Source organism: Schistocerca americana, chromosome 1 (genome assembly GCF_021461395.2).
Source record: "Schistocerca americana isolate TAMUIC-IGC-003095 chromosome 1, iqSchAmer2.1, whole genome shotgun sequence".
Lineage (NCBI taxonomy): Eukaryota > Metazoa > Arthropoda > Insecta > Orthoptera > Acrididae > Schistocerca > Schistocerca americana.
The window spans coordinates 1,242,544,844-1,242,569,992 of record NC_060119.1 but is presented as its reverse complement, the minus strand read 5'-3'; the positions used below and the strand labels follow the sequence as shown (position 1 = coordinate 1,242,569,992).

At 41.0% G+C, this 25,149-nt stretch overlaps 1 protein-coding gene across 1 annotated transcript in view; it reads left to right on the top strand.

Moving 5' to 3' along the window:
- LOC124598534 (Down syndrome cell adhesion molecule-like protein Dscam2) overlaps nt 1–25,149 on the top strand; it is a 394,502-nt gene that overhangs the window by 245,696 nt on the left and 123,657 nt on the right. Inside the window, exons 16-20 of the mRNA XM_047136007.1 lie at nt 7,020–7,203; nt 13,179–13,196; nt 13,613–13,635; nt 15,719–15,841; nt 15,973–16,043. Coding sequence (XP_046991963.1) covers nt 7,020–7,203; nt 13,179–13,196; nt 13,613–13,635; nt 15,719–15,841; nt 15,973–16,043 — 419 coding nt within the window. The remainder of the gene's footprint in view (nt 1–7,019; nt 7,204–13,178; nt 13,197–13,612; nt 13,636–15,718; nt 15,842–15,972; nt 16,044–25,149) is intronic.

Genomic DNA, 25,149 nt, shown 5'->3' with positions numbered 1-25,149 from the left:
TGGCCATTCATCCTAGTGGACAACTGGTTGGTAGTCATACCGGATAAAAAGCTGTGCAGCGATTGTAGCAGAGCTGGTGTATGACAAGGCTGCTCTCATAGATCACCCAGCCTCTGATGTGGTAGGATAAGCATATGACAGGACTGACTGTGTGGATTGGGCAAGTCTTGCACCCAGGTCTTCCACAGGGATATGATCCCAGTGCCAAGGGTTTGGAATTGTAATGGACAAAGAGATGGACTAGGATGTTGTGGAGATTGGGTAGGCAGTGAAACACCGGTTTAGCAGGGGTGGTAAAAATCTCGGTTAGGATGTCCCTCATACCAGGGAACGATGATAAATTATCAAAGCACTGATTGAGGAAGTGATTCACTTGTTACAGTCTGGTGTGGTATTAAGTGATGAATGGGCACTCCTTAGTTGTTGGTTCTTGGGGATGGTGGGAGGATTGAGGGTGTGTGGGGATATGGCACGGAAAATTTGTTTACAGACTAGGTCTGGAGATAGTGCCTGTGAAGGACTTCATGAGATCCTAGCATGCAGGGCAGTGGAAATTTGTGTAACTGTAGATATGCTGTCCTATCATGACCATCCCGTATGGGAGAAATTTTTTGGTGTGGGAGGTATGGAAGTCTCAAAATGTAGGTGCTGTTGGTGATTGATGGGATTCATGTGAAGAGAGGTGTGGATGGAGCCATTAGAGAGGAGGGGGTCAACATCCATTGATGTGGCACACTGGGTAGAGAAGGACCAAGTGAAGCAGTTGGGAGAGAAGGTGTTGAGGTTGTGAAGGAATAAGGATAGGGTGTCTTTGCCCTGTGTCCAGATCATGAAGGTACCATCCGTGAACCTAAACCAGACTGGGGGTTTAGGGTTGTGGGAGTCTGGGAAGGTGTCTTCTAGATGGCCTGTAAACAGGTTGGCACAGGAGGGAGCCATGCAGGTACCCATGCTGTGCCGGAGATTTGTTTGTATACTTTCCCTTCAGAGGAGTAGCTGTATTGTATGATAAAGTTAGTAAAGTAACAATACGAGAGAAGGAAAGTTGCTACTCACTGTATAGCGGAGAAGCTGAGCCGCGATAGACACAATAAAAAGATACACACACTCATAGCTTTCAGCCATTAAGGCCTTTGCCAGTAGTAGATACACATACACAACTGCACACACACACTCACGCAAGTGCAACTTGCACACACATCTGCAGTCTCAGAAAGCTGAAACTACACTGCGATCAGCAGCACCATTGCATGATGGGAGTGGCGATTGGGTGGGGGTAAGGAGGAGGCTGGGGTGGGGAGGGGGAGGGATAGTATGGTGGGAGTGGCAGACAGTGAAGTGTTGCAGTTTAGACGGAGGATAGGAGAGAAGGTGCGGAGGGGGTAAGTAGTGGAAAGGAGAGAAATAAAAATAAAAGAAATTAAAAGACTGGGTGTGGCAGTGAAATGACGGCTATGTAGTGCTGGAATGGGAACAGGGAGGGGCTGGATGGGTGAAGACAGTGACTAACAAAGGTTGAGGCCAGGAGGGTGACGAGTAGGGCACCATGTGGTAAACCGAGAGGAACTGTGGAGAGTCGGTCGAGGAAATGGTCGTCACTATTGATGCCATCTCCCTGTACACTAACATTCCTAAAGCCCATGGCCTTACTGCTATCCAACACTACTTTCCAGAAGCCCTATGGATTCCAAACCAACAACCTCCTTCTTAGTCTCCATGACCAACTATATCCTCACCCACAATTACGTCTCCTTTGAAGGCATTACCTACAAACAAATCCATGGTATGGCTATGGGCACCCGCATCGCACCATCCTATGCTAACCTATTCATGGGCCATCTAGAGGAATCCTTCCTAAAAACCCAGAATCCTAAACCCCTCACCTGGTTCAGATTCACTAATGACATCTTTGCTATCTGGATTGAAAGTGAGGACACCTTATTCACATTCCTCCAGAGCCTCAACAACTTCTCCCCTATTTGCTTCACCTGGTCCTACTCAACCCAACAAGATGACCTCCGGCCTCAGAGATGGCTACATCAGTACCTCCGTCCATATCAAACCTACTAACCACCAGCAATACCTCCACTTCGACAGCTGCTACCTGTTTCATACCAAGAAGTCCCTTCTGTACAGCCTAGCCACCCGTGGTTGTTGCATCTGCAGTGACGAGCAGTCCCTCTCTAAATACACCGAGGGTCTCACTGAAGCCTTCACTGACCGTAAATATCCTCCCATCCCTGTACAAAAACAAATTTCTCATGCCTTATCTTTCCAGTCTCCCATCACCTCCCAAAGTCCCACAGTCCGGCCACAGAGGAGCATTCCCCTCGTAACTCAGTAACATTTGGGTTTGGAGCAACTGAATTACATTCTCTGCCAGGGTTTCAACTACCTCTCGTCATGCCCTGAAATTAGAAATGTACTACCCACTATCCTTCCCACCCCTCCTACCATGGTATTCCACCGTCCACCGACCCTACACAATATACGTGTCCATCTTTACACAACCCCTGCTCCCAATCCCTTACCTCATGGCTCATACCCCTGTAATAGACCTAGATGCAAGACCTGTCCCATACATCCTCCTACCACCACCTACTCCAGTCTGGTCACTAACATTATCTATCACATCAAAGGCAGGGCTACCTGCGAAACCGTTCATGTGGTCTACAAACTAAGCTGCAACAATCGTGCTGTATTCTATGTAGGCATGACAACCAACAAGCTGTCAGTCCGCATGAACGGCCACTGACAAACTGTGGCCAAAAAACAAGTGAGCCACCCTGTAGCTGAACACGCTGCCAAACATGATACCCTTCATCTCAATGACTGCTTCACTGCCTGCGCCATATGGATCCTTCCCACCAACACCAGCTTTTCCGAATTGTGCAGGTGGGAACTTTCCCTGCAATACATCGTACGTTCCTGTAACCCTCAATCTTTGTTAGTCACTGTCCTCACCCATCCAGCCCCCTCCCTGTTCCCATCCCAGCACTACACAGCTGTCATTTCACTGCCACACCAAGCCTTTAATTTCTTTTATTTTTATTTCTCTCTTTTCCACTACTTACCCCCTCCCCCCTCCGCACCTTCTCTCCTACCCTCTGTCCAAACTGCAACACTTCACTGTCCACCACTCCCACCATCCTATCTCTTCCCCTCCCCACCCCAGCCTCCTCCTTACCCCCACACAGTCGCCACTCCCATCATGCAATGGTGCTGCTGATCACAGTGTAGTTTCAGCTCCCTGAGACTGCAGATGTGTGTGCAAGTTGCGCTTGCGTGAGTGTATGTGTGCATGTGTGTATGTATGTCTACTGCTGACAAAGGCCTTAATGGCTGAAAGCTGTGATTGTGTGAATCTTTTTATTGTGCCTATCGCAGCTCAACATCTCTCATATTATTACATTCCATCCTTTCCATTGCTTGATTTAAAGTTAGTAAAGTGTGTGAGGAATGAAGTAGTGGGTTGGAGTGTGAAGGATGTTGGGAGAACTAGTGTTCAATAGTGTCAAGATCATGGGCATGAAGGTGTTGGTGTATAGTGAAGTGGCATCAAGTGATGATTAGGAATCCAGGAGGTAAAGGGATAGGAATGGTGGATAGTCGGGGAAGGAAATGGTTGGTATCTTTGATATGGGAGGCTGGATTTTGGGCAATTGGTTGGATGTGTTGGTTAATGAGGGCCAAAATTCCTCCCGGGGGGGGGGGGGGGGGGGAGACACAAGTTTGTGTAATTTTGCTGTGGCGATGTCATGTGTACGGGTGAGCATTGTCTTGATGGAAGATAAATTTCTTCTTTGCTAAACCTGTCGTTTTTTTGCATATCTTTTGTTGTAATTTGTCCAGGAGGTTAGCATAATATTTCCCAGTAATTGTTTGCCCAGTTGGAAGATAATCTACAAACAGAATCCCCTTCGCTTCTCAGAACACTGATGTCGTGACCTTTCCCCTGAACGAATTGTCTTTGCTTTCTTTGGTGGCGGAGGATCAGCATGTTTCCACTCCTTTGACTGTTGTTTTGTCTCTGGTGTATAGTAATACACCCAAGTTTCATCTGTGGTCACAAACTGGCGCAAAAAATCTTATTTGTTTCTCATAAACCGTGCCAAACATTGTTCTCATATGTTCATTCTCGTGCATTTTTGATCCAGCGTCAAGAGTCATGGCACCTATCTTGCAGGTAGTTTTTTCATTTCTAATTCTTCAGTTGAAATTTGATATACCCTTTCATGTGACAAGACCATTTTGTGCACTTTTGCAGTGATTTCTGGAGTAGTGACACATCTTTGCCGACCACTGTGCAGATAATCATCTAAGCTCTCCCAACGAAATTTAAATTCATTTGTCCACTTGGCAACAGTTGAATCTGAAGGAGCAGAGTCCCCCAGTGTTTTCTGGAAATAATCATGAATGTCCTTTGCTTTCATCCTTTCTTTAAGAAATACTTATTCACTGCTCGAATCTCAGTTTTTTCCATCTTCGCAAATCACTACGCAGGAACAACAACAGAGCCAAGTCACCACCACAGTTCTCTTCCAAGAGCACCAACGTGGCACACATTTATAGGCAACCATCCAATGAATGTCATGTGAACAACTCGTTGCACTAGCACTGACCTGTCCTGGTGATTCCGAGAACTTTTCAAACCACCCTCGTACTTTTAAAACCATTTCTTTTAATACTCTGGGACCATCTTTTTTTGTATTTTCTTCTTCCTCCTCTTTGTGAGTCATAATCTCTTCATTAACCAAAACATCTAACTGACTATATCTACTATTACCACTGTATTTTCATTTTCCTCATTATTATGCACAGCTGGGTTTATGTCATTACCCATATTACTGCCTAACTAATTCTTGAATTTTATTTCCCTGATTGTATTTAATTCCTGTGTTATGTCTTCCTTTCTTTATAATTCATAATGATGCCATTTACTCCTCAGCACTAGTTCAGGGCATTCTCATTTCTCTCTGTACTTTTTTTGTGCCGTAGTCTATGCATTTCTTCCTCTCCTCTCAGCATGACATTTTACCTCTCGTTGCATCATAACTTCCTGTACTGCTGTTCTCAGGTCTCATGGTGCTCTTCATATCTTGCTTCATCTGCCAGTTTTCTGTTCATGTGACCAAAAGCCTGCTCAGAAGTTTTGTGATTATATCTGTAGGGACCGATTGTTGTCACTGGGGCATGGGCCATTTACAACTGTATTCCTGATTTTGGTGTTGTGATCCGAGTTATTCCTGTTACTATCATGACCTTCTTGCTTCACTGCTTCTTGTACTCATTTTAAAATAATTTTTGCTTGCTTTTCCTTTTCGACCATTGCACCGTATGACATATCTCCATATCGTGCTGGTACTCTGTCTGTTACCCATGTTATTAATGTTTTCTCTCCCACTGGCTCATTCAGAAATTCTAGTGACTTTTGTAACATACCAACTACCAACCTATCCATCTGTCTATTATATACTCGTAGTCTTAGTTCATCCTTGTTCTCTTCTTGCACTTTGTGTGGCCAGTATTTCTCTACTCATTGTACATCGTCCTGTCTAAATTCAGGGAATCCCTTCAGTTGGCTGCTCCTTCATCCATCCGCTTCACTGTAAAATCTGTCATTTTTGTATATTGCTTATTTCTGGGGTATTGCTCTTTTGAACCTGAGCAAAACCACTATTGGGTGTTATCTCTCTTTCAATCAGAATCTGTTGCAGTTCCTATCAAAAGATTGTACTTCTTATAAACCATTTAATACTGTGGTGTTTACTGCTGTACTGAGGTATCCAGCTTCCTTCTGTATAATCTATTATAAAGTAACCCAAGTTATTTCTGTTAGTTGTCACCAGTGCTAGCAGTCATTGTTAATTCTGTGTTGACCTTGGTGATTCCTGCCTTACATCTTTCCCTAATTTCTGTTGCCTCTTTTGCTACAATTTTTATCTCATCTTGTACAGATATTAGCTATGGGCTTAGCTGGCTGTAATTCTCTGCCCAACTCATCAATACTAGTTTCACCTGCATAATTCTTAGTAGCACTTGACCATATTTACAAATTAATTTGTGATGTGAATGTAAAGTGAGTCACTCCATATCATTACAATCTATTGTGGAAAATGATCCATGGAACATGAAACAAACAAACTAACTAACTAATATTTAAAGTTGTCTATTTACTGGATGTTGCAACAATTGGCGAGTTACTTTCATTGGTCATGTATTCTGTGTTTCAAATGGTTTTTGTAGACCTGCCCTTCCAGCTATTTCCTTCAGTAGCTCTAGTCGTTTCTTTGCATTCTCTAAGGCTCCATCTGTTTTTACAAGATCGTCTGCCAAGGCCAGACAATTTACTTTCATCTTTCAATCAACCCAGCTTTATGTTGTAATTAACTTTTTGTTTTTTTTTCACTATTTTTCATTGTCTTATTATTTTTTCCAGCACGCAACTGAATGATATTGGTGACAAGTTGTCCACTTGTCTGACTCCAGATATAATTGAGATGAAATTCGAAATTACTCCAATAAATTTAACTTCTGATGATGTGTTTGTAAGAGTTTGTTTAGTTATTTCCAGAGTTTTCCTATCTGCAGCAAAGTCCTTCATGGTTTTGAGGAAGAAGTTTCTATCTATGGAATCATATGCATTTTTAAAATCAACAAATATCAGCCCTTTTTTATTTAATATTTGGATGTACTAAGTAATTTGTTTAAAGTTTAGAATTTCCTCTGGATAGGATTTTTTACTCTTAAATCCAACTCAGTAATCTCCAGTTTGTTCATTTAATTGGGGGATTTAATATGTCCAGGAGAGGTTTCAGTAAGATTTTGTGATCTGAAGGAGTATTGAAATCCCTCTGTAATTGCTTATGTCTGTTTTGCCCTGTTTTTTATGAAGTGGTTGAATTAATGCAACCTTCCAGTTTTGTGGGATTGTTTTAGTGTCCCAGAACATATTCTTATATAATAATTGTGATTGTCTTCGCAAAATATATTCATTTATTTAACGTTTTTGTTTGCAGAGCCACCAGACCCACCACTTGACGTTGAAGTGGTGGAGCTAGACAGCAGGTCAGTCCATCTGTCATGGCGGCCTCCATTTGATGGACACAGCAGCTTGATGGGATATCTCATACAGTACAAGAGGGCAACTAGCCTCATCGATGACTGGAATCACATTGGCACCGTTAATGTCTCCATTTCATCGTCAGGTGCTGATTTAACAAGTAAGAAGTGAGTACTTATAGCATAGTGATAACCTAGGTGGAACATTGCAAGCCACAAGAAAAATTAAAAATACAGCAGTTTAAACTGAAATGTATAAATTTTCCTTATGCTTAGACAACCTCATTAAAATGAGGAATGAGACAGCCATTAGGAATTAGTTTATGTGAGCTAGTACCTTTCTGTTTGGAATACATTATACAGTATACCATGAATGGTGTAAATTGCAGTTTTTTAAATGTTACGAATTTACTCTCATTTTGTGAAATAAAATGTAATATTGACTTTGATTCTTAATGTTAAACGAACTTTATTGTTAGAAGAACTTAGAACACAGTGAAAATAGACTGTCGACGGATTATGATGATAAACTCGTTAAAAAGAAGTCACTGTAATCCTCATGTAACCACTCATTAGAACTTTTGATAAAAGCTTATATTATTAAAATTCAAACACACATAAACATAAAACCAAGCCATGCCATTAAAACACAAAAGTTAACATTTATTTCTATTATTTTTGCTTCATCAGTCACCAGTTGTGAGTAATATATATTACTGTATAAAACTAATTTTGTAATTTCTCAAAAGTATCAAATATCTTACATCCTTTACATGGTTAGTTCATGTCTTTGACTTGAAACAGTGTCCGCCGCTGGTAGCTGAGTGGTCAGTGTGACAGAATGTCAATCCTAAAGGCCTGGGTTGGATTCCCAGCTGGGTCGGAAATTTTCTCTGCTCAGAGAATGGATGTTGTGTTGTCCTAATCATCATCATTTCATCCCCATCAACGCACAAATTGCTGAAGTAAAGTGGTGTCAAATCAAAAGACTTGCACCCGGTGAACGGTCTGCCTGACAGGAGGCCCTAGTCACACAACATTTACATTTTACTTGAAACAGTGTGAATATTTGAATGTGCTCACATGCTTTGGGAGCACAGTTTGTTTTCCTGCAGTTTGTACGTTTTATTCCAGGTTGCATCCTTTGATGGTGTTGCTCTTGAGTAAAGAAGCAAGATTGCTGCTGTTGTGGGTCACCAACAATAGCACCACATCTAAGTGCTTCAATTCTGTTTTTTTCCCCCCCCCCCCCCCCCCCCCCCCAATTTTCCTGCAGTCCATGATTTACTTCCATGCATTACTGAGCTCCAAATTTACAAACTCAGGTATTTCTTCCTCAAATTAAGGTCTAGTTTTGGTAGATGTTTATGACCCAGGACTGTCCTCTTTGCCTCTTCTTGTCTGCTCTTCATGTCCTCCTGTAGTGGAATTCCTTCATCTTCTTTGTGGTCCTCAACTTTGATGGTAAGTTGATCACTAATCTCACTTCTGCTACTCCACATTACTTTTGTCTTTCTTCCGTTTATCCTCAGCACATATCCTGCAGTCATTAGACTGTTCATTTCATTCAACAGGCCTTGTAATACTTCTTCACTTAACTGAATTTTAATCCCACAGCAGAGCATTTATTTTATTTCCACCATTGTTTCGTGAATGTGTAGATTGAACAGATGACTTGAAAGACTGCATCTCTGTCTCACACCCTTTTTAATCTGATCTGTCAACTCTTGGTCTTCCATCCTTATTTTTCCCTCTTCCTTTTTGTACATATTGCACACTACTTGTATTTCCTTATAGCTTAAACCTATTTATCAGAGAATTTTGAACACATTGCTGCATTTTACATTAAAGAATGCTTCTTCTAGGTCTACAAATCCTAAGAATGTGTCTTGGTTTTTCTTAAGTCTTGCTTTCATTATCAAGCACGTTACAACTGCTTTTCTGCTGCATGTATCTTACCTTAAGCCAAACCACTGATTATGTAACAGATACTTGATCTTCTTTTCCATTCTTCTATATATTATCCATGTCAGCAACTTTGATGCTTGTGCTGTTAAGCTGACTACCGAGCAAGGTGGCGCAGTGGTTAGCACACTGGACTTGCATTCGGGAGGATGACGGTTCAATCCCATCTCCGGCCATCCTGATTTAGGTTTTCCGTGATTTCCCTAAATCGCTTCAGGCAAATGCCGGGATGGTTCCTTTGAAAGGGCACGGCCGATTTCCTTCCCCATCCTTCCCTCACCCGAGCTTGCGCTCCGTCTCTAATGACCTCGTTGTCGACGGGGCGTTAAACACTAATCTCCTCCTCCTCCTGTTAAGCTGACTGTACTATGGTTTTTGTACTTACATGCCCTTGCCATCTTTGGGACTGTGTAGATGATGGCATGCTTCCAGTCTTGTAAATTCTACACACCAACTGAATTATATTTTGGCAGTCATTTCCCCAAGTGATTTCAGAAATTGCCTTGCACCTTACTTGATCACAAGTCCTCTTAAGCCCCACTAAACTCTGACTCTAGTACTGGATCACCCACATCTTCCATGTTAACTCCCAGTTCTTCTTCTATCTCATTGTAAGACAGGTCCTCCGCCATGTAGAGGACTTCAGTGTGTTCATTCCACCTATCTGGTCTTTCCTCTATGTTTAACAGTGATATTCCTCTTGCTGTCTTGGTGTTATTGTCTTTGCTTTTAATTTCACAGAATGTTGCCTTGACATTTCTGTATGCTGAATACATTCTTCTGATGAACATTTCTGTTTGATTTATTATCATTTTTTGTGCAGCCATTCCACTTAAGTGTCCCAGCACTTAATATTTGTTTCATTCCTAAAACACTTATTTTGCTGTATTACCATCTTTTCTTGAGCAATTTTGTACTTCCTTTTATTACTGATCAATTGAGATAATTCCTCTGTTACCCAAGATTTATTCACAGTTACCTTCCTTGTACCAATATTTGACTGTCCAACATCTGTGATTGCCCTTTTTTTGTATGTATATTCCTGTCCAACTGAAATGCCTGCTGTGGTGTACATCACCACAGTATCTATGCACTTGGAGAATTTCAAACTCACACATCACTCTTCAGTAGTTCAGAATTCCACATCTTTCAACATTGATTCTTCTGTGTGGTTTTTTTAAAGTCTAACCTACTCTTCATCATTATTAAATAATGATCTGAGTACATATTTGCAGCTGGCCTGCCATAAAGTCCACTACCCGATTTTGGAATCTCTTTTCTACCATAATCTAATCTAGTTGGCATCTTATCATGTCTCCAAGCCGTTTTTAAGTATACCTCCTCCTCTTGCAGTTTTTGAACAGTGTATTACCTTTTACTAGCTGAAATTTATTCCAGATCTATCCCTTTACATAAAAAATTGCACATTCAGTGTCCTCAGTACTTTATGTATAAATCGTGTATCAAACCTTTTGGGTCAAACTGAAACAGGTGATAATGGATCCACAGCTGATTAATTGAGACAGGGAACCAAGGGTCAGAAATGCATTTTTATTGTATTGTGGATGTACACAGCGTACACCGCATGACAACAATGTGGCTCATAGTAACTGTTCAGAGTGGTGACTGCCCATCTCAGTGCATGTTTTGCAATGATGCATGCAGTTTTTATGCATTCTAGCAATGACCCCGGGTGCCTGTTGTTCACTTCAAGAAGCAGCAGGTGATAGACAGTATACATCTGTGACCACCAAACAGACATGCTGTACTCAACTTGGTTCATACCACATGGTCATGTGACGACCTTTAGTGGCTAATCCACAGCAGTGCTGTAGTGCCAAACTTCTTACAGTTTGTATTGTTCATGTTTGAGGCCTCAAGCCACCTGTGATGGTGTTTTCAACAACTGCAACAGCCATGTCTGGAGTAAGGACAATCCCCATGCCATCTGAATTGGGTGGCCACCAGCAACAATTGTCCATCAACATATGCTTGGGCATTGTCAAAGATCACCTATCATGACATTATTTGCTGCCTCTCTGTTTAACTGGCTCATGTTATATGGTGCTCTGCCAGATGTGCTGCCACAGTTTGTAGTGCCTTGAGAATTTCGGTATAAGTTCCAAAGACACTCAGCTTTCCACAGTCTCAAACACCAGATATTGAAAGTACGAGGGTGAGAGAGTGGAGATGTGTCTACCTCGCCTCCGGTTTCTGTTTGTCCAGGATGGACTTGTATCGGGAGAATACTGCAATAGTGACTGTCGATTGGCGTGGACAAGTATTTGCCGCTCGCTCCGTAGAAGCTGTATGTGCAGTACAAGGAGCAAGCACGCTTTATTCCTTGATGGTGTAATAACTGCATTTGTTGTGAACAAATAAATTATGTATTGAACTCAAGACACTTACATTTGATTTTCACGTCATGGACTTGCTAAAGGCAAGGCGTAGTTCAGATTTTGTGAGAAGAGGAATGGTTGTTAAGCCAACTCTCTCATAAATGTTATTTAATTGGTCTCTGCAAGTTATATATTTAAGTGAACACGAAGAAAATTATTGTGTTTCAAGTCAACTACATCGTTAATCGACGAGTATATTGACAGTAAAATTTGTGTATGTGATCATCAGATTACGGAAATAAGAAAATATTATTTTTTGCCATACACGCCTAAAACCATTAGAACGTGGCGACCTAAGTGACAGGACCTGAAGAAAGCGGGAATTTCAAGACAGAAACGGGAAGAAGATATTATGAGTTGCCATAGTGACCAGGCCTAACAAGATGTGAAAACTGCTTTCAGTAATTGTATTGAGTCCAATAAAACAATGGAAGAAATAGGCGAGTGCAACATAGTAAAAGACTTGAGAAAGTAATAGCGAAAAAGAAAAAACTGGATAGAAGGCCACAACCTTTCGACTACGAAAATTGGAATTGGAGAGTAAGCAGTTTTGATACACGTACATCCCGCCGATGCAGTAACCAGCCACCGACGTGGACTGCACCAGCTGCTACTCATCGGTGATGACTCCACCTCCACTCGCAAAGATTTTTCTTCAGGGACTTCAAAGGTGAAGGTGAGAATGTCAGATCTGTAGGAGACGTTTAACATCATACCTCCTCCGGCTTCTGACTCAAATACTGGCAAAGTAGGGATCCTGGGGAAGGGGGTTGGGAAAGGTTTCCTGTCTTTGGGGCTATCTTTTTTCTCTTCTTCAATCTTATCAACTTTCTTACTTATCATCTGAGTACCTATCTATCTTTCCCTCTTTCCATATTCATATACTTCTATCACAGAAGTCCTCCTCTTTTTCTTTGGTTACAAAGAACCTACAGCTTATTTCACTTAAGTAGACCAAAGAATCAGTCTACATAAACACACATAGACATACACACAAAGAGAAACTTACACACAAGCATGAAAATTACAGATTAGAAAACTGAAGCGATGTCTGAACCTCCAAGAGGTGTAGGGGAATAAAGACAGGAGAACAACAATCCTCTGAGTAGATCCACATATTGTTGTTGTTGTTGTTGTTGTGGTCTTCAGTCCTGAGACTGGTTTGATGCAGCTCTCCATGCTACTCTATCCTGTGCAAGCTTCTTCATCTTCCAGTACTTACTGCAACCTACATCCTTCTGAATCTGCTTAGTGTATTCATCTCTTGGTCTCCCTCTACGATTTTTACCCTCCACGCTGCCCTCCAATGCTAAATTTGTGATCCCTTGATGCCTCAAGGTCACATATTATATTGTTGATATGTGACGGTTGTGCATCACTATTTTTTTCATTGCTCTCATATATATTTTCATGCGTATAAAGACAGGATAATAACAATCCATGCATGTGCCTCGAGAAGCAGGAACAGGAGAACTGGAGCAATAAGTATAAAACAGGGATAAGTTAATTGGAGTTAGTCATGCTAGTCTTTTGAGAAAAGGCATAGTATCTAGTGGGAGTTGGTAAATACAGGTAGACATAGCATCTACTATGTGTAGGCGTAATATCTGTTTATATAGTAGGAGTGAGGAGTGAAAGAGGACTCTTAAGGTATTAGATGGAGTATTGGAAAGTGGAGTTGAGGTGTGAGGTATATTTATAATTTTACCAGAGAATATTTAAGAATAGTATACATAAAGATGTATGCTAGAGCAATGAACCAGGAGGCCTGCTCAAGAAGGATGTGGAGGGCGCACTCTACATTTATTGGATGAGAAAAAGGGCAGATAGGCAGACCTATGAAAGACTGACGTATACTGTGCGGACAGGGATGCCAAGAAGGGAATTCACCTGTACCATAGAAGGATAGGAATAAGAAAGGGGCATACCTACCAAAATGGAAGGAGAAAGGGTACTCCTAGGATCAACCCATGTAAGATATAGGTACTGTTCCTAAAGGGAAAAAGGGCAGTACCGTGACAGAAGTCACACGTTTAAAGGGATGTGTCTGGTAGGTTTGAATTCTATGCAATACTAGCATTTTTACGTTTTAAATTTAAAAGTATCTGAAGAAGGGAACGCTTTTGTTTTACTCAGAGTTCCTCCAGATTACAGTAAGTAATGAATAAGTACATACTTAGGAAAAGTAGTATGGGAAATAAGAACAAGAGTATTCATGAGTTATGTACACCTGGAATTTACTATTGAAAAAAGGCAGAAAACAAAAATTTGGTACACACAAATTGTCAGACAGTTGAAAAGAGCTAACTCTAACAGGGATTGAAAGATGAGAACAGGCATATTCACTGTTATTGATAGAAAAGATATGTTGTTGAAAGATGTAGAATTATCCTATGTGTCCTTACTGTACATGACAATCATGTATAAAAGATCACATGTTCGAGCTAAGGGGAGGGATATGTAGTGCATCAAGAGTTTCGGTGTAAGTTCTAGAGGCACTTGGCTTTCCACCGTCTCCATCATCCGATATTTTAAGTGTGAGGCTGAGAGAGTGGAGATGTGTCTACGTTGCCGCCAGTTTCTGTGTGTGTAGGATGGACATTTATCGGGAAAATACTGCAATAGTGACTGTCGATTGGTGTGGACAAGTGTTTGCCACACACGCCATGGAAGCTGTATGTCCAGTACAAGGAGCAAGCACGCTTTATTCCTTGATGGTGTAATGCCTGTATTTGTTGTGAACAAATGAATTATGTATTGAACTAAAGTCATTTACATGTTTTTCTGGTGTTGGACTTGCTGCAAACAAGAACTGGTTTTATAGTGGTTATTAAACCAGACATATTGTAGTTGTACCTGTTAGTATCTAATGGTCCAAGATGGGGTTGACTTGCGACAGTCGAACGATTATTTGAAACTTGTGAAGTTGTTTTATTGTGGAGATGAAAATACAACAGAGTTGAACAAAAAGTATCCTGAGAGTACAGAATCATTTCAAGAGTAGAAAATAAGTCTATTTTGAAATTCCCTTAACCAGCTATAGTCTTCAGAGAAGAAGAGTTTGTGAAGATTGACGCAGACATCTGACCCAGGAAGAAGATTGGCTGCACACATTACATAAGTCAACTGCGAGAGACGTGTGTCTTGCATCCCGGTGTCATCAGAAACTGTTAGAAGTTCTTGGAGAGTGCGCCCCATGTTGTCTATGAAAGGATACCCGCAAGTGTCTGAACAACTTGTACCTTCACTATTGGATTGGAAGGGAATGTTCAGTTACATGGTCAGTGCAATTGCCAAATTTCACACCTCTGGACATTTTCATCTGGCATTATGTGAGGACATTGTTGTATGAAACACCCAAAGTAATTGATAAAGACCTGGTTGCCAGGGTCTAAGCCACGTGTCTTCTGGTACAACAGGCACAAGGGATCTTTGAGAGAGTGCAGCAGAACTTCATGCTCCATTGCCATGCCTCATTGAGTCAGATGGTTGCATGTTAAACAATTACTATGAGGTATGTTGTTGTTATGTGGTGTGCACTGTGTATATCTATAACATAATAAATATGCATTTCTGACCATTGGTTCCCTATCTCAATATAATCGATTGTGGACCCAGTATCACCTGTTTCAATTTGACCCAAAAGGTTTGAGACTCTCTGTTCAGTGGTTGTATGTGCAGCGGGGGGATATGTCAGATATGAGACTGAAAAAGGTGAAACAGTTGTTTTAGTGCAGTTGCACAGATCTGGAAGATATATGACAAAGCAGCAAATTGTTTCTGATAATGGAGGAAATCAAAATCTTTACCAAGGCAGAAGATTTAATGTTGTCGTATAGGCTCTTGAACATGCAACCATTGTTGGACAGGCTGGTATTACCTGAGAATCTGTGTAATATATTGGACATGAGAAGAGTGTCAACTGTGTTGGTCCTTTGTTTCGTAATAAACATCCAAATGGAGCAGAACATTACATTAACGTGAGCCTCTTAGCCATTTGATTGCTTGGCTCCTTGATTATGACCAAAAATTAAAAGAAAGAAGGAAGCGTTTGAAATGCACAGATGTTCTACTAACAAAGACACAGTCGTCTGCTGTGGACATTATTGTTTGAAGTGCTTTGAATAAAACATCATTTCATGGCTTTAGATAAAATTAATGAACAAAAGATTTTATACAGTACTTTTGTCTTTTTTTATCTTTTCCTGCTATTAAAAAGGCTGTAAATAGTCACTCACAGGAATCAACCTACAGCAGACATCATCATTTCTGATTTTTCAGGGCAGAGTCAGTGAGCAGTGCTGTAATAAGAGACCTACACCCTGCAACCAGCTACCACATAAGAATGCTTGCTGTTAATGCTATTGAGGCTAGCATCTTCACGGATCCCCTTACTGTGAAAACACAAGAAGAAGGTAGTGTCTTAGCAGTAATAGATATCACCTAGACAAAATGTTTTATTTTAACTGTTAGTGAAATGTCTCACATATGTTTTATGTCTGTCATAATGAATCAAATTTGTAATAACATCACTCAATAACAACAGCTCCATCGGGCACCCCTCAAGAAGTTAATGCTGAAAATGTTGATCCTGATGAGCTACTCTTAACGTGGAAGGTATGTATTCCTTTTTTGTAATAAAAGCTAAAATTTTCCTTTGCGACAAGTATGATGGACTTCATCATGAGAAGGACATAGTGTCTGCAAAACTTAAGAATTTTTAACACAAATCAAAGATAACATTACATGTGAAACACTTTCATGCTGTTCTGAGTTTGCATTTGCAGAGCATCAGGAAAATTTCTATGTAAGCCTTTTGTCACGTTCAGTTATTCACTGCAAAAATATTGCAAAAGAAGAGTTTAAAGCAAACTCTTGCAATAATAACATAATTTTACAGTGCAATAGCATTCAGTGTCAAATTAGGTTCACTCCGCAGAATGAATTACTAATGTGAAAATTCCTTTCATAGTAAAATCTACGATTTTTTAAGTACCTCACTTTCCATCTTCATAGTTAAATGTTTTTTATATTTCAGAATAGGTAGGTGCATTAAAACAGTGTTGTTCTGACTAGGGATATAAGGAAACACATGGCCATAAAAGAGATAATGGCCCGATGTACGTCCACTGTGGGTAGGTTATGACGCGTGTCTTCTCAAGGATATTTTAAAAATGCTGATAGAAAAAGCAAACATATTCTTCCACGTGGTTTTCTCGTGTTATTCGTCCATATCTCGTACCTCTAGAAATGTGCTCTGCCAGCCACTGTACTCTGGATGGTGAAGGATACTTTGTGCCTTTGCAAGCCATTCCCTCCGTGCTCCACTTGGCCACAAAGTCTTTACGTAAGATTTACATCGGAGGATGTAGAACATTTCAGATGTTATTCATGAATGCTGGTTATCTAACCATTCTTGGTAGTTTGGAAAAAAATCACCTCTTTCCCCAAGAGGATACCCATTTAAGTACATGGAACAGTTCCATCATTACTCTCATACTGATTAAACTTTCTGGTAACATCTCCATACTGACAAAAGTACCTCACTTCTTACTAACCTAGTATACCAACAAGAAATAATACTTGGTGTACAAAGTTCTAAGTTCTTAGATGTGCATATTAATGAAAACTTAAACTGTAAAAACCATATAGTAGACCTATTAAAATATTTAGGTTAAACTACTTTTGCCATAAGATTAATTGCCAACTTTATGGATATAGAAATCAGTAAATAAAATTCATGTTCAGTTTACCATATTTTGGTTTATTTTCCTTTACTGACATCTTTCAAGATAGTTTTGATTTGCACAAAAGAAAGTAAATGGATTTATATGTGGGGTTCATAAACATACATGTTGTAGGAAACTATTTAAGCAGTTGGGAATATTAACTACAAACAAAACTGTTTGCATGCAATTTTTGCAAAGTGATAAAAAAAATGAGCTGTATCTTTTATATGACTTTCATCTTTGTAATTTCTTCATCTAAAAAAATTCACTTATGCATTCGTGGCATAAATGGTCTGTTAAGCAATTCTGCATTTTACTTTTAAACTGTACATATATCTATACAGGGTGTTACAAAAAGGCACGGCCAAACTTTCAGGAAACATTCCTCACACACAAATAAAGAAAATATGTTATGTGGACATGTGACCGGAAACGCTTAGTTTCCATGTTAGAGCTCATTTTAGTTTCGTCAGTATGTACTGTACTTCCTCAATTCACCGCCAGTTTGCCCAATTGAAGGAAGGTAATGTTGACTTCGGTGCTTGTGTTGACATGCGACTCATTGCTCTACAGTACTAGCGTCAAGCACATCAGTACGTAGCATCAACAGGTTAGTGTTCATCACGAACGTGGTTTTGCAGTCAGTGCAATGTTTACAAATGCGGAGTTGGCAGATGCCCATTTGATGTATGGATTAGCACGGGGCAATAGCCGTGGCGCGGTACGTTAGTATCGAGGCAGATTTGCAGAACGAAGGTGTCCGACAGGAAGACGTTCGAAGCAATTGATCAGCGTCTTAGGGAGCACGGAACATTCCAGCCTATGACTCGCGACTGGGGAAGACCTAGAACGACGAGGACACCTGCAATGGATGAGGCAATTCTTCATGCAGTTGACGATAACCCTAATGTCAGCGTCAGAGAAGTTGCTGCTGTACAAGGTAACGTTGACCACGTCACTGTATGGAGAGTGCTACGGGAGAACCAGTTGTTTCCATACCATGTACAGCGTGTGCAGGCACTATCAGCAGCTGATTGGCCTCCACGGGTACACTTCTGCAAATGATTCATCCAACAATGTGTCAATCCTCATTTCAGTGCAAATGTTCTCTTTACGGATGAGGCTTCATTCAAACGTGATCAAATTGTAAATATTCACAATCAACATGTGTGGGCTGACGAGAATCCGCACGCAATTGTGCAATCACGTCATCAACACAGATTTTCTGTGAACGTTTGGGCAGGCATTGTTGGTGATGTCTTGATTGGGCCCCATGTTCTTCCACCTACGCTCAATGGAGCACGTTATCATGATTTCATACGGTATACTCTACCTGTGCTGCTAGAACATGTGCCTTTACAAGTGCGACGTAACATGTGATTCATGCACGATGGAGCTCCTGCACATTTCACTCGAAGTGTTCGTACGCTTCTCAGCAACAGATTCGGTGACCGATGGATTGGTAGAGGCAGACCAATTCCATGGCCTCCACGCCCTCCTGACCTCAACCCTCTTGACTTTCATTTATGGGGACATTTGAAAGCTCTTGTCTACGCAAGCCCAGTACCAAATGTAGAGACTCTTCGTGCTGGTATTGCGGACGGCTGTGATACAATACGCCATTCTCCAGGGCTGCATCAGCGCATCAGGGATTCCATGCGATGGAGGGTGGATGTGTGTATCCTCGCTAACGTAGGACATTTTGAACATTTCCTGTAACAAAGTGTTTGAAGTCATGCTGGTACATTCTGTTGCTGTGTGTTTCCATTCCATGATTAAGAGATTGAAGAGAAGTAATAAAATGAGCTCTAACATGGAAAGTAACCGTTTCCGGACACATGTCCACATAACATATTTTCTTTCTTTGTGTGTGAGAAATGTTTCCTGAAAGTTTGGCCATAACTTTTTGTAACACCCTGTATATATTTATTAAGTTACATTCTCATACTTAAGGTAATGTCCTTTGTTTGAAAAAATTACAATACCTTTCATTCAATATATCACAGTTAATAGTTGCCAAGCAGAATGTTCACATGTTTAGTTCTTTCATTGAGCTGCCCTACCTGGACAGTCCAGTATAGCACAGCATGCTATTTTTCCCTGCATACACTGTTGGCTATGCTTATGTCAGGTGGTTGGTGAAGCATTTTACTTTCTTGTACAGTGTGCTTGTAGTGTGCCTTTTAACATTATATATGACTAAGTGAATTATTTACAAAGAATATTGGTGGACTTTCATCATGAATTAGATATCATACATTATATGAATATTAAAGTATAGGAAGTCCAGGGAGGAATAGCAACAACACGTGAAGGATAGACTGCTACTCATCACATAGAGGTGGCATTGGGTTGCAATGATAAGACTGCTAACCATTTAAACCCTTGGACAAAAAAGTCCTTCATCTGAAACAGAAAGCGCACACACATTCACGCAAGCACAACTCACACACATGGCCACTGCCTTTGGGTGCTGGGGCCCATCTGTGGATTGCAATTGCATCTGATATAAATGGCGATCTGCTGGGTTGAGTGGTGGGAGTAAGGAGGTGGGTTGGGGCAGGGAGGGTGAGCAATAACAGGGTATGGATGGGACAAGATGATGTGCTGCCTGTGGAAGCACACTGGGATGAGGTGGGGATAGGATGGGCTGCTAGATGCAGAATCCTAGGCTGTGGTTGTTGTGGGGGGGGGGGGGGGGGGGGGTGAAGGGAGAGGGGAGACAAGAAGAGGAGAGAAGTGGTAGTAGGTGCATTGATGGGATAGAAAGCATGTGTAGTGCTGGAGTGGGAACAGGGAAGAGGATAGATAGGTGGAAGACGGACTAGTGAATGTAAAAGCCAGAGGGGGTACATCATGTTCTGGACTGTGGGTGAGGGCACCCTATCTACATTCCTCCAGAACCTGAATACCTTCTTCCCTGTTCACTTCACTTGGTCCTCCTCAACCCAATATGCCACTTTCCTTGATGTTGACCTCCACCTCCAGGATAGCTACATCAATACCTCCATCCACATCAATTTACCAATCACCAACAATACTTACACTTCCAATGGCTGCCACCCATTCCATACCAAAAAAGCCCTTCTGTACAGACTAGACACGAGAAGTCATTACATCTGTAGTGGCAAGCAGCTCCTCTCCAAATATACGAAGGGTCCCACTGAGATCTTCACAGAGCAAAATTATCCTCCTGTGCATGTTCTGAAACAGATCCCCCATGCCTTGTTTCTCCAGTCACCTACCACCTCCAACATATCCACTGTCTGACTCAAAGCAGAACTCCTCCCATGACTCAGTATCACCCATGACTGGAGAAACAGAATCACATTCTCCGTCAGGATTTTGATTACCCCTCTTTGTGGCCTGAAATGAATATTCTCCCCACTATCCTCCTCACCCCACCTACAGTGGCATTCAACTATGCAGCAAACCTATTCAATATCCTTGTCCATCCCTACTCCACCTCTGCTCCGAGCCCCATGACTCATGGCTCACATCCCTGCAGCAGACTTAGATGCAAGATCTATCTTGGGCGTCTTCCCACTAGTACCTATTCCAGTTCTGTCACATGCACCTCTTCCCTTGTGAAAGGTATTTGTGAAAGCAGCCATGCATACTAAGCTGGAACCACTGTGGTGCATGACAAATAACAAGCTGTCTGTCTGCATGAATGACCACTGCCAAACTGTGGCCATCCAGTTGCTGAACATGCTGCCCAATACTATGTGCTTCATCTCAATGATTGCTTCACAACTTGTGCCATCTGGACCCTTCCTACAATAACATCTTTTCTGACAATACCAACATTACTGAATTGTACAGGTGGGAACTTTCCCTACTGCATAACGTTTGTTTCCATAACACCCTGGCCTCAACCTTCACTAGCCCCTTTTCTCCACCTACCTGTCACTTTTCATGTTCTCTCTCCAGCAGCCACATGCCTTTCATCTTCCATTCCCACAACACAAGTACTAGTCTTTTTCTGTCCCTTCCTCCCCCCCCCCCCCCAACAAGAGCTCCCAACTCTGTGCCTAGCACCCCATCATGTCACCACCACATCCATGCACACTCTCAGAGGCAGTGCAGTATCTCCCCCACACCTACCCTGCCAGCTCTCATCCTGCCTACCCCTTGCTGCCTCCTTATCCCCACCTCCCACTCCATCAAACTGCTGGTCATATCAGATGCAGCCGCAGTCCCAATCAGGCTCCAGTGCCTGGAGACAGTGACCATGTGGGGTGAGTTGTGCTTGCGAGAATACCGTATTTACTTGAATCTAAGCTGCACTTTTTTTCCAGTTTTTGTAATCCAAAAAACCGCCTGCAGCTTAGAATCGAGTGCAAAGTAAGCGGAAGTTCTGAAAAATGTTGGTAGGTGCCGTCACAAGTAACTTCTGCCGTCGAATATGGGCATGCTTTCAGACAGGCGTCTAAAGCTAGCGAAATGAGGGATCAGGCACAAAGGTAAATACTGCCGCCAAATCCTCTGTGTCAGTAAATAAATTTAAAAAAAACATGGAAGACGAGCTTTTTTCTCCACACTGCGTTTCGACCTCTGCATTTTCACACATTACCCAACGAAGTAAATACAAATTCCGTATTGTTCATCTTCGAATGTAGCAGCATTTCAATGTACTACAAAAATCTGACTGGCAAGACTGTTTGGGATGTTTGTCAATATGGCCAACTCTACGTTCTGAATTTTTTCCTAGCTGTCAGAAGAGGTGGTTGCTAGTAGGAAATTTTATGAATTGTGAATCACATGCAGTATTTCCTTCACCATAAGAATAATATGAATATAAATATTTTGCCATGTATTCTTTCGTGTCTGCTGCTATCTCATTTAAATCCTGTCTGCCTAATAAACTACGAAACTAGACTGAGACAACAGCAAACGCGGAAGAATATACATCTCATGTCATGTTTATATTCGTATTATTCTTGTGCCTACTAGTGATACAGTCAGAAATGAAGCACAGCAATTGACTAGATTTTTGAATCTAAGATGATTCTAATTTCTGTGCAGAATGTAATGTACTAAAGAGGCGTCTGCAAAGATTTTCAAATGGAGAAAAATTCTCGCTAAACTGTCGTTCAGAACATCTTCTATCATATGCAGTCTATTATTTGGTTCTTGTTGATCATTATCAAAGAAAGGAGCAGTGTAAGTAACAAGAAATAGCAGTCTCTTGCCATTGTTTTGCTAATGAGACGATTCCTCTCTTTTTTTTTAATTATAAGCGGCGGCAGCATGCACAAAAGCAAGCCATGCTGCGAGCGGCGACAGGCCGTAAACACTCATTATCAGAATGCGACAAACAATGCATGACACAGTACAGTAATGCATTTTCAGCTTAGAGTGACGTAAACACCTATAAAAAAGAGAACGACACTTATCAGATCAAAGAAAAATAAGCAATCAATTCAAACCAGTCGAAGCATGTGAAAAAGAAAGGGTACCCGTATAAATACGGATGGAGCGCCTGACGCATAGCAATGACTACCTGGTAAAGTTTAACTGCTAAGCTTACAACTCAAACCAAACTACTGTAGCTGTATCGTCATTCATTTGACCTAAATTGTGTCTCATATTACAATGGACCAACTTTATTTCGATTTGCAAGTGCGGCCTAAAACTTTTCTCTCCCCTTGAATTTCGAGTCTCAAATTTCAGGTGCGGCTTAGATTCGGTAATTTTTTTTTTTTTCTCCTTGATTTCGAGTCTCATTTTTCAGGTGCGGCTTAGATTCGAGTGAGGCTTAGATTCAAGTAAATACGGTAAGTGTATGTATGTGTGTGTGTATACATTTTCTCTTTTGGAAGAGAAACTTTTTTGTCCAAGGGCTTAAATGTCTTTTCATTGTACCTGTCTGCAACTCAGTATCTTCTTTGTGTAGTGTGTAGCAATCTATCCTTTTCATATTGTTATTATTTGTATATCAGTGGCTTTTAGCCTAATCTTTGCGTTGTCGGATTGTGGGCAACTGAAATGTTCATTTGAAATGGAACAGGTTGTGGCATAGTAAACACATACCTTCAATTCAGTGGTGGTGGCTTTTATTAACATTTCTGCAAAGTGTTTTGGGAAACAAATGTATCCTTCACCCAAAGGATTTCCATTTGAGTACATGGAGCACTTCCAAAGCACCTTCTTACTGACTGAACTTCCCAGTAAGATATCTACAAACTGGGATGGAAACTGCTATCATTGGTGGTTGTCAGTCCCTGTATCACTTCTCATCATGGGTGATTAAATTTTCTGTGCATTAACTATTGGGATTATCATGAATGACAGGGGACACATTGTCACTGTCCAACCACTGCACCTATCAGATCAAAGTATGACGAACTGACACCAGCATCCCCATTCCTACATCCAATCTACTTGAAGGTTGGTGCCATTCCTGGAACATGGATTCTGTTAAGTCAGATGAGATTGTACTGTGTGGGATCTAAACTCAGCATTCGCTCAGTGATGTGCGTGGTTCCATGATTGGGGCTGCTTCCAGCAGTGGCTGAGACATTGGTCTGCAGAGTGGCATGAAGTGATTGCTTATCATAATTTATTCTATTAAAGATGACAATGGCTGCTGAAGCCTAGGGTTGCACTAGTAATTCATTGTTAGTACCTTTTACAGAAGAAACTTGCAATGGCTGCTTCTGCCTATTAATGTGTAACTTGACTTGTTCCTCACCCATGAAAACTTTCCTTCAGCATGAAATTTATGGAAAAAGATTCGTAAACGAATACTGTGCCATTTTACCTGGCAGATGTATAAGTGAATGAACTTTGATTCTACCTGGTAGGGGGTCTCAAATACTTCACAAATACTCAGGGATGGCTCACTTAAGTTTTCAGTACATGGTCATCTCTGTTAGTACATTACACTTTCCTGGTATCCTCTCTTGATAGGTTGTGGTCAGCCGTTCCCCTTCCTTACAAGTGACCTTATGAGCTCTTTTCATTTCATATAAGTCCAAATTACATCTAGATATTTAATCGATGTGACTGACTCAAATAGCGTACTACTAATACAGTATTCGAACATTACAGGAATGTTTCTCGTATACATCAGCATTAGTGCACATATTTTGAACATGGCTGACAACAGCAACTGTAAATAAATTTTCAGTATATAAAGTATACAGCCAACTGGTTGCATAAGTTTAATGTAAAAACATATGCAACCAATTGGCTGTATACTTTATATGTTGAAGATTAGTGTATATTTATCCACATTTAAAATATTCACCATACATTTATTCTTGCAGTCATGACCATTATTACTCACCTCCCGTAGGATAGCGTTGTATATCAATAAGCCTGCCTCAATGACTTTTTCACCTCAGTGAAGTTTTGGTGCTCATTTTCATACTTTCTATTTTCAGATACATCTCCATTGGTCTGTACAACTCCATTCTTAAATTCAATCTGTATGCCATTACTGGCTGGAAACTCCCAAGGCATTGTTTATGCATAAATGGAAAGTTTTTCATTATGCCTACATGTTTCCTACCTTTTGTTTGGCTAGAGTGAGGGCTGTGTTTTAAACTGCAACCGCCCTAAAGCGCACTGATGTTGCTGATGATAGAGAGAGAGGAAAGGAGAAAAAATCCACAGCCACATGATCTACGTCCTTGAAACTCTGCCAACATGTTCAGAATTTAACTCAACACTGTTTAATGACCAAGAACCATAAATAGCTGCACTTCCTTCAGTTGTTGAACAAACTATGATTTTGCATTGTGACAACTGATTGTGGAGGTGTACTACATTCTCACTTTGAGAATGAAGTGAGTTATTACTGACAGGCAGAAACTTCCATTACTTTTCTAGTTGAACAAAGTAGTCAAAATATGTTAGAATGAATTGTAGATGGAAGACCTGAGAGAAAAAAAGTCCAATTCGATTAGGAGAATGAATGTTTGCAATTGGGATCACATGGTCTACAAAGACAAACAACCCCCCCCCCCACTTTTTGAAAAGTGTTC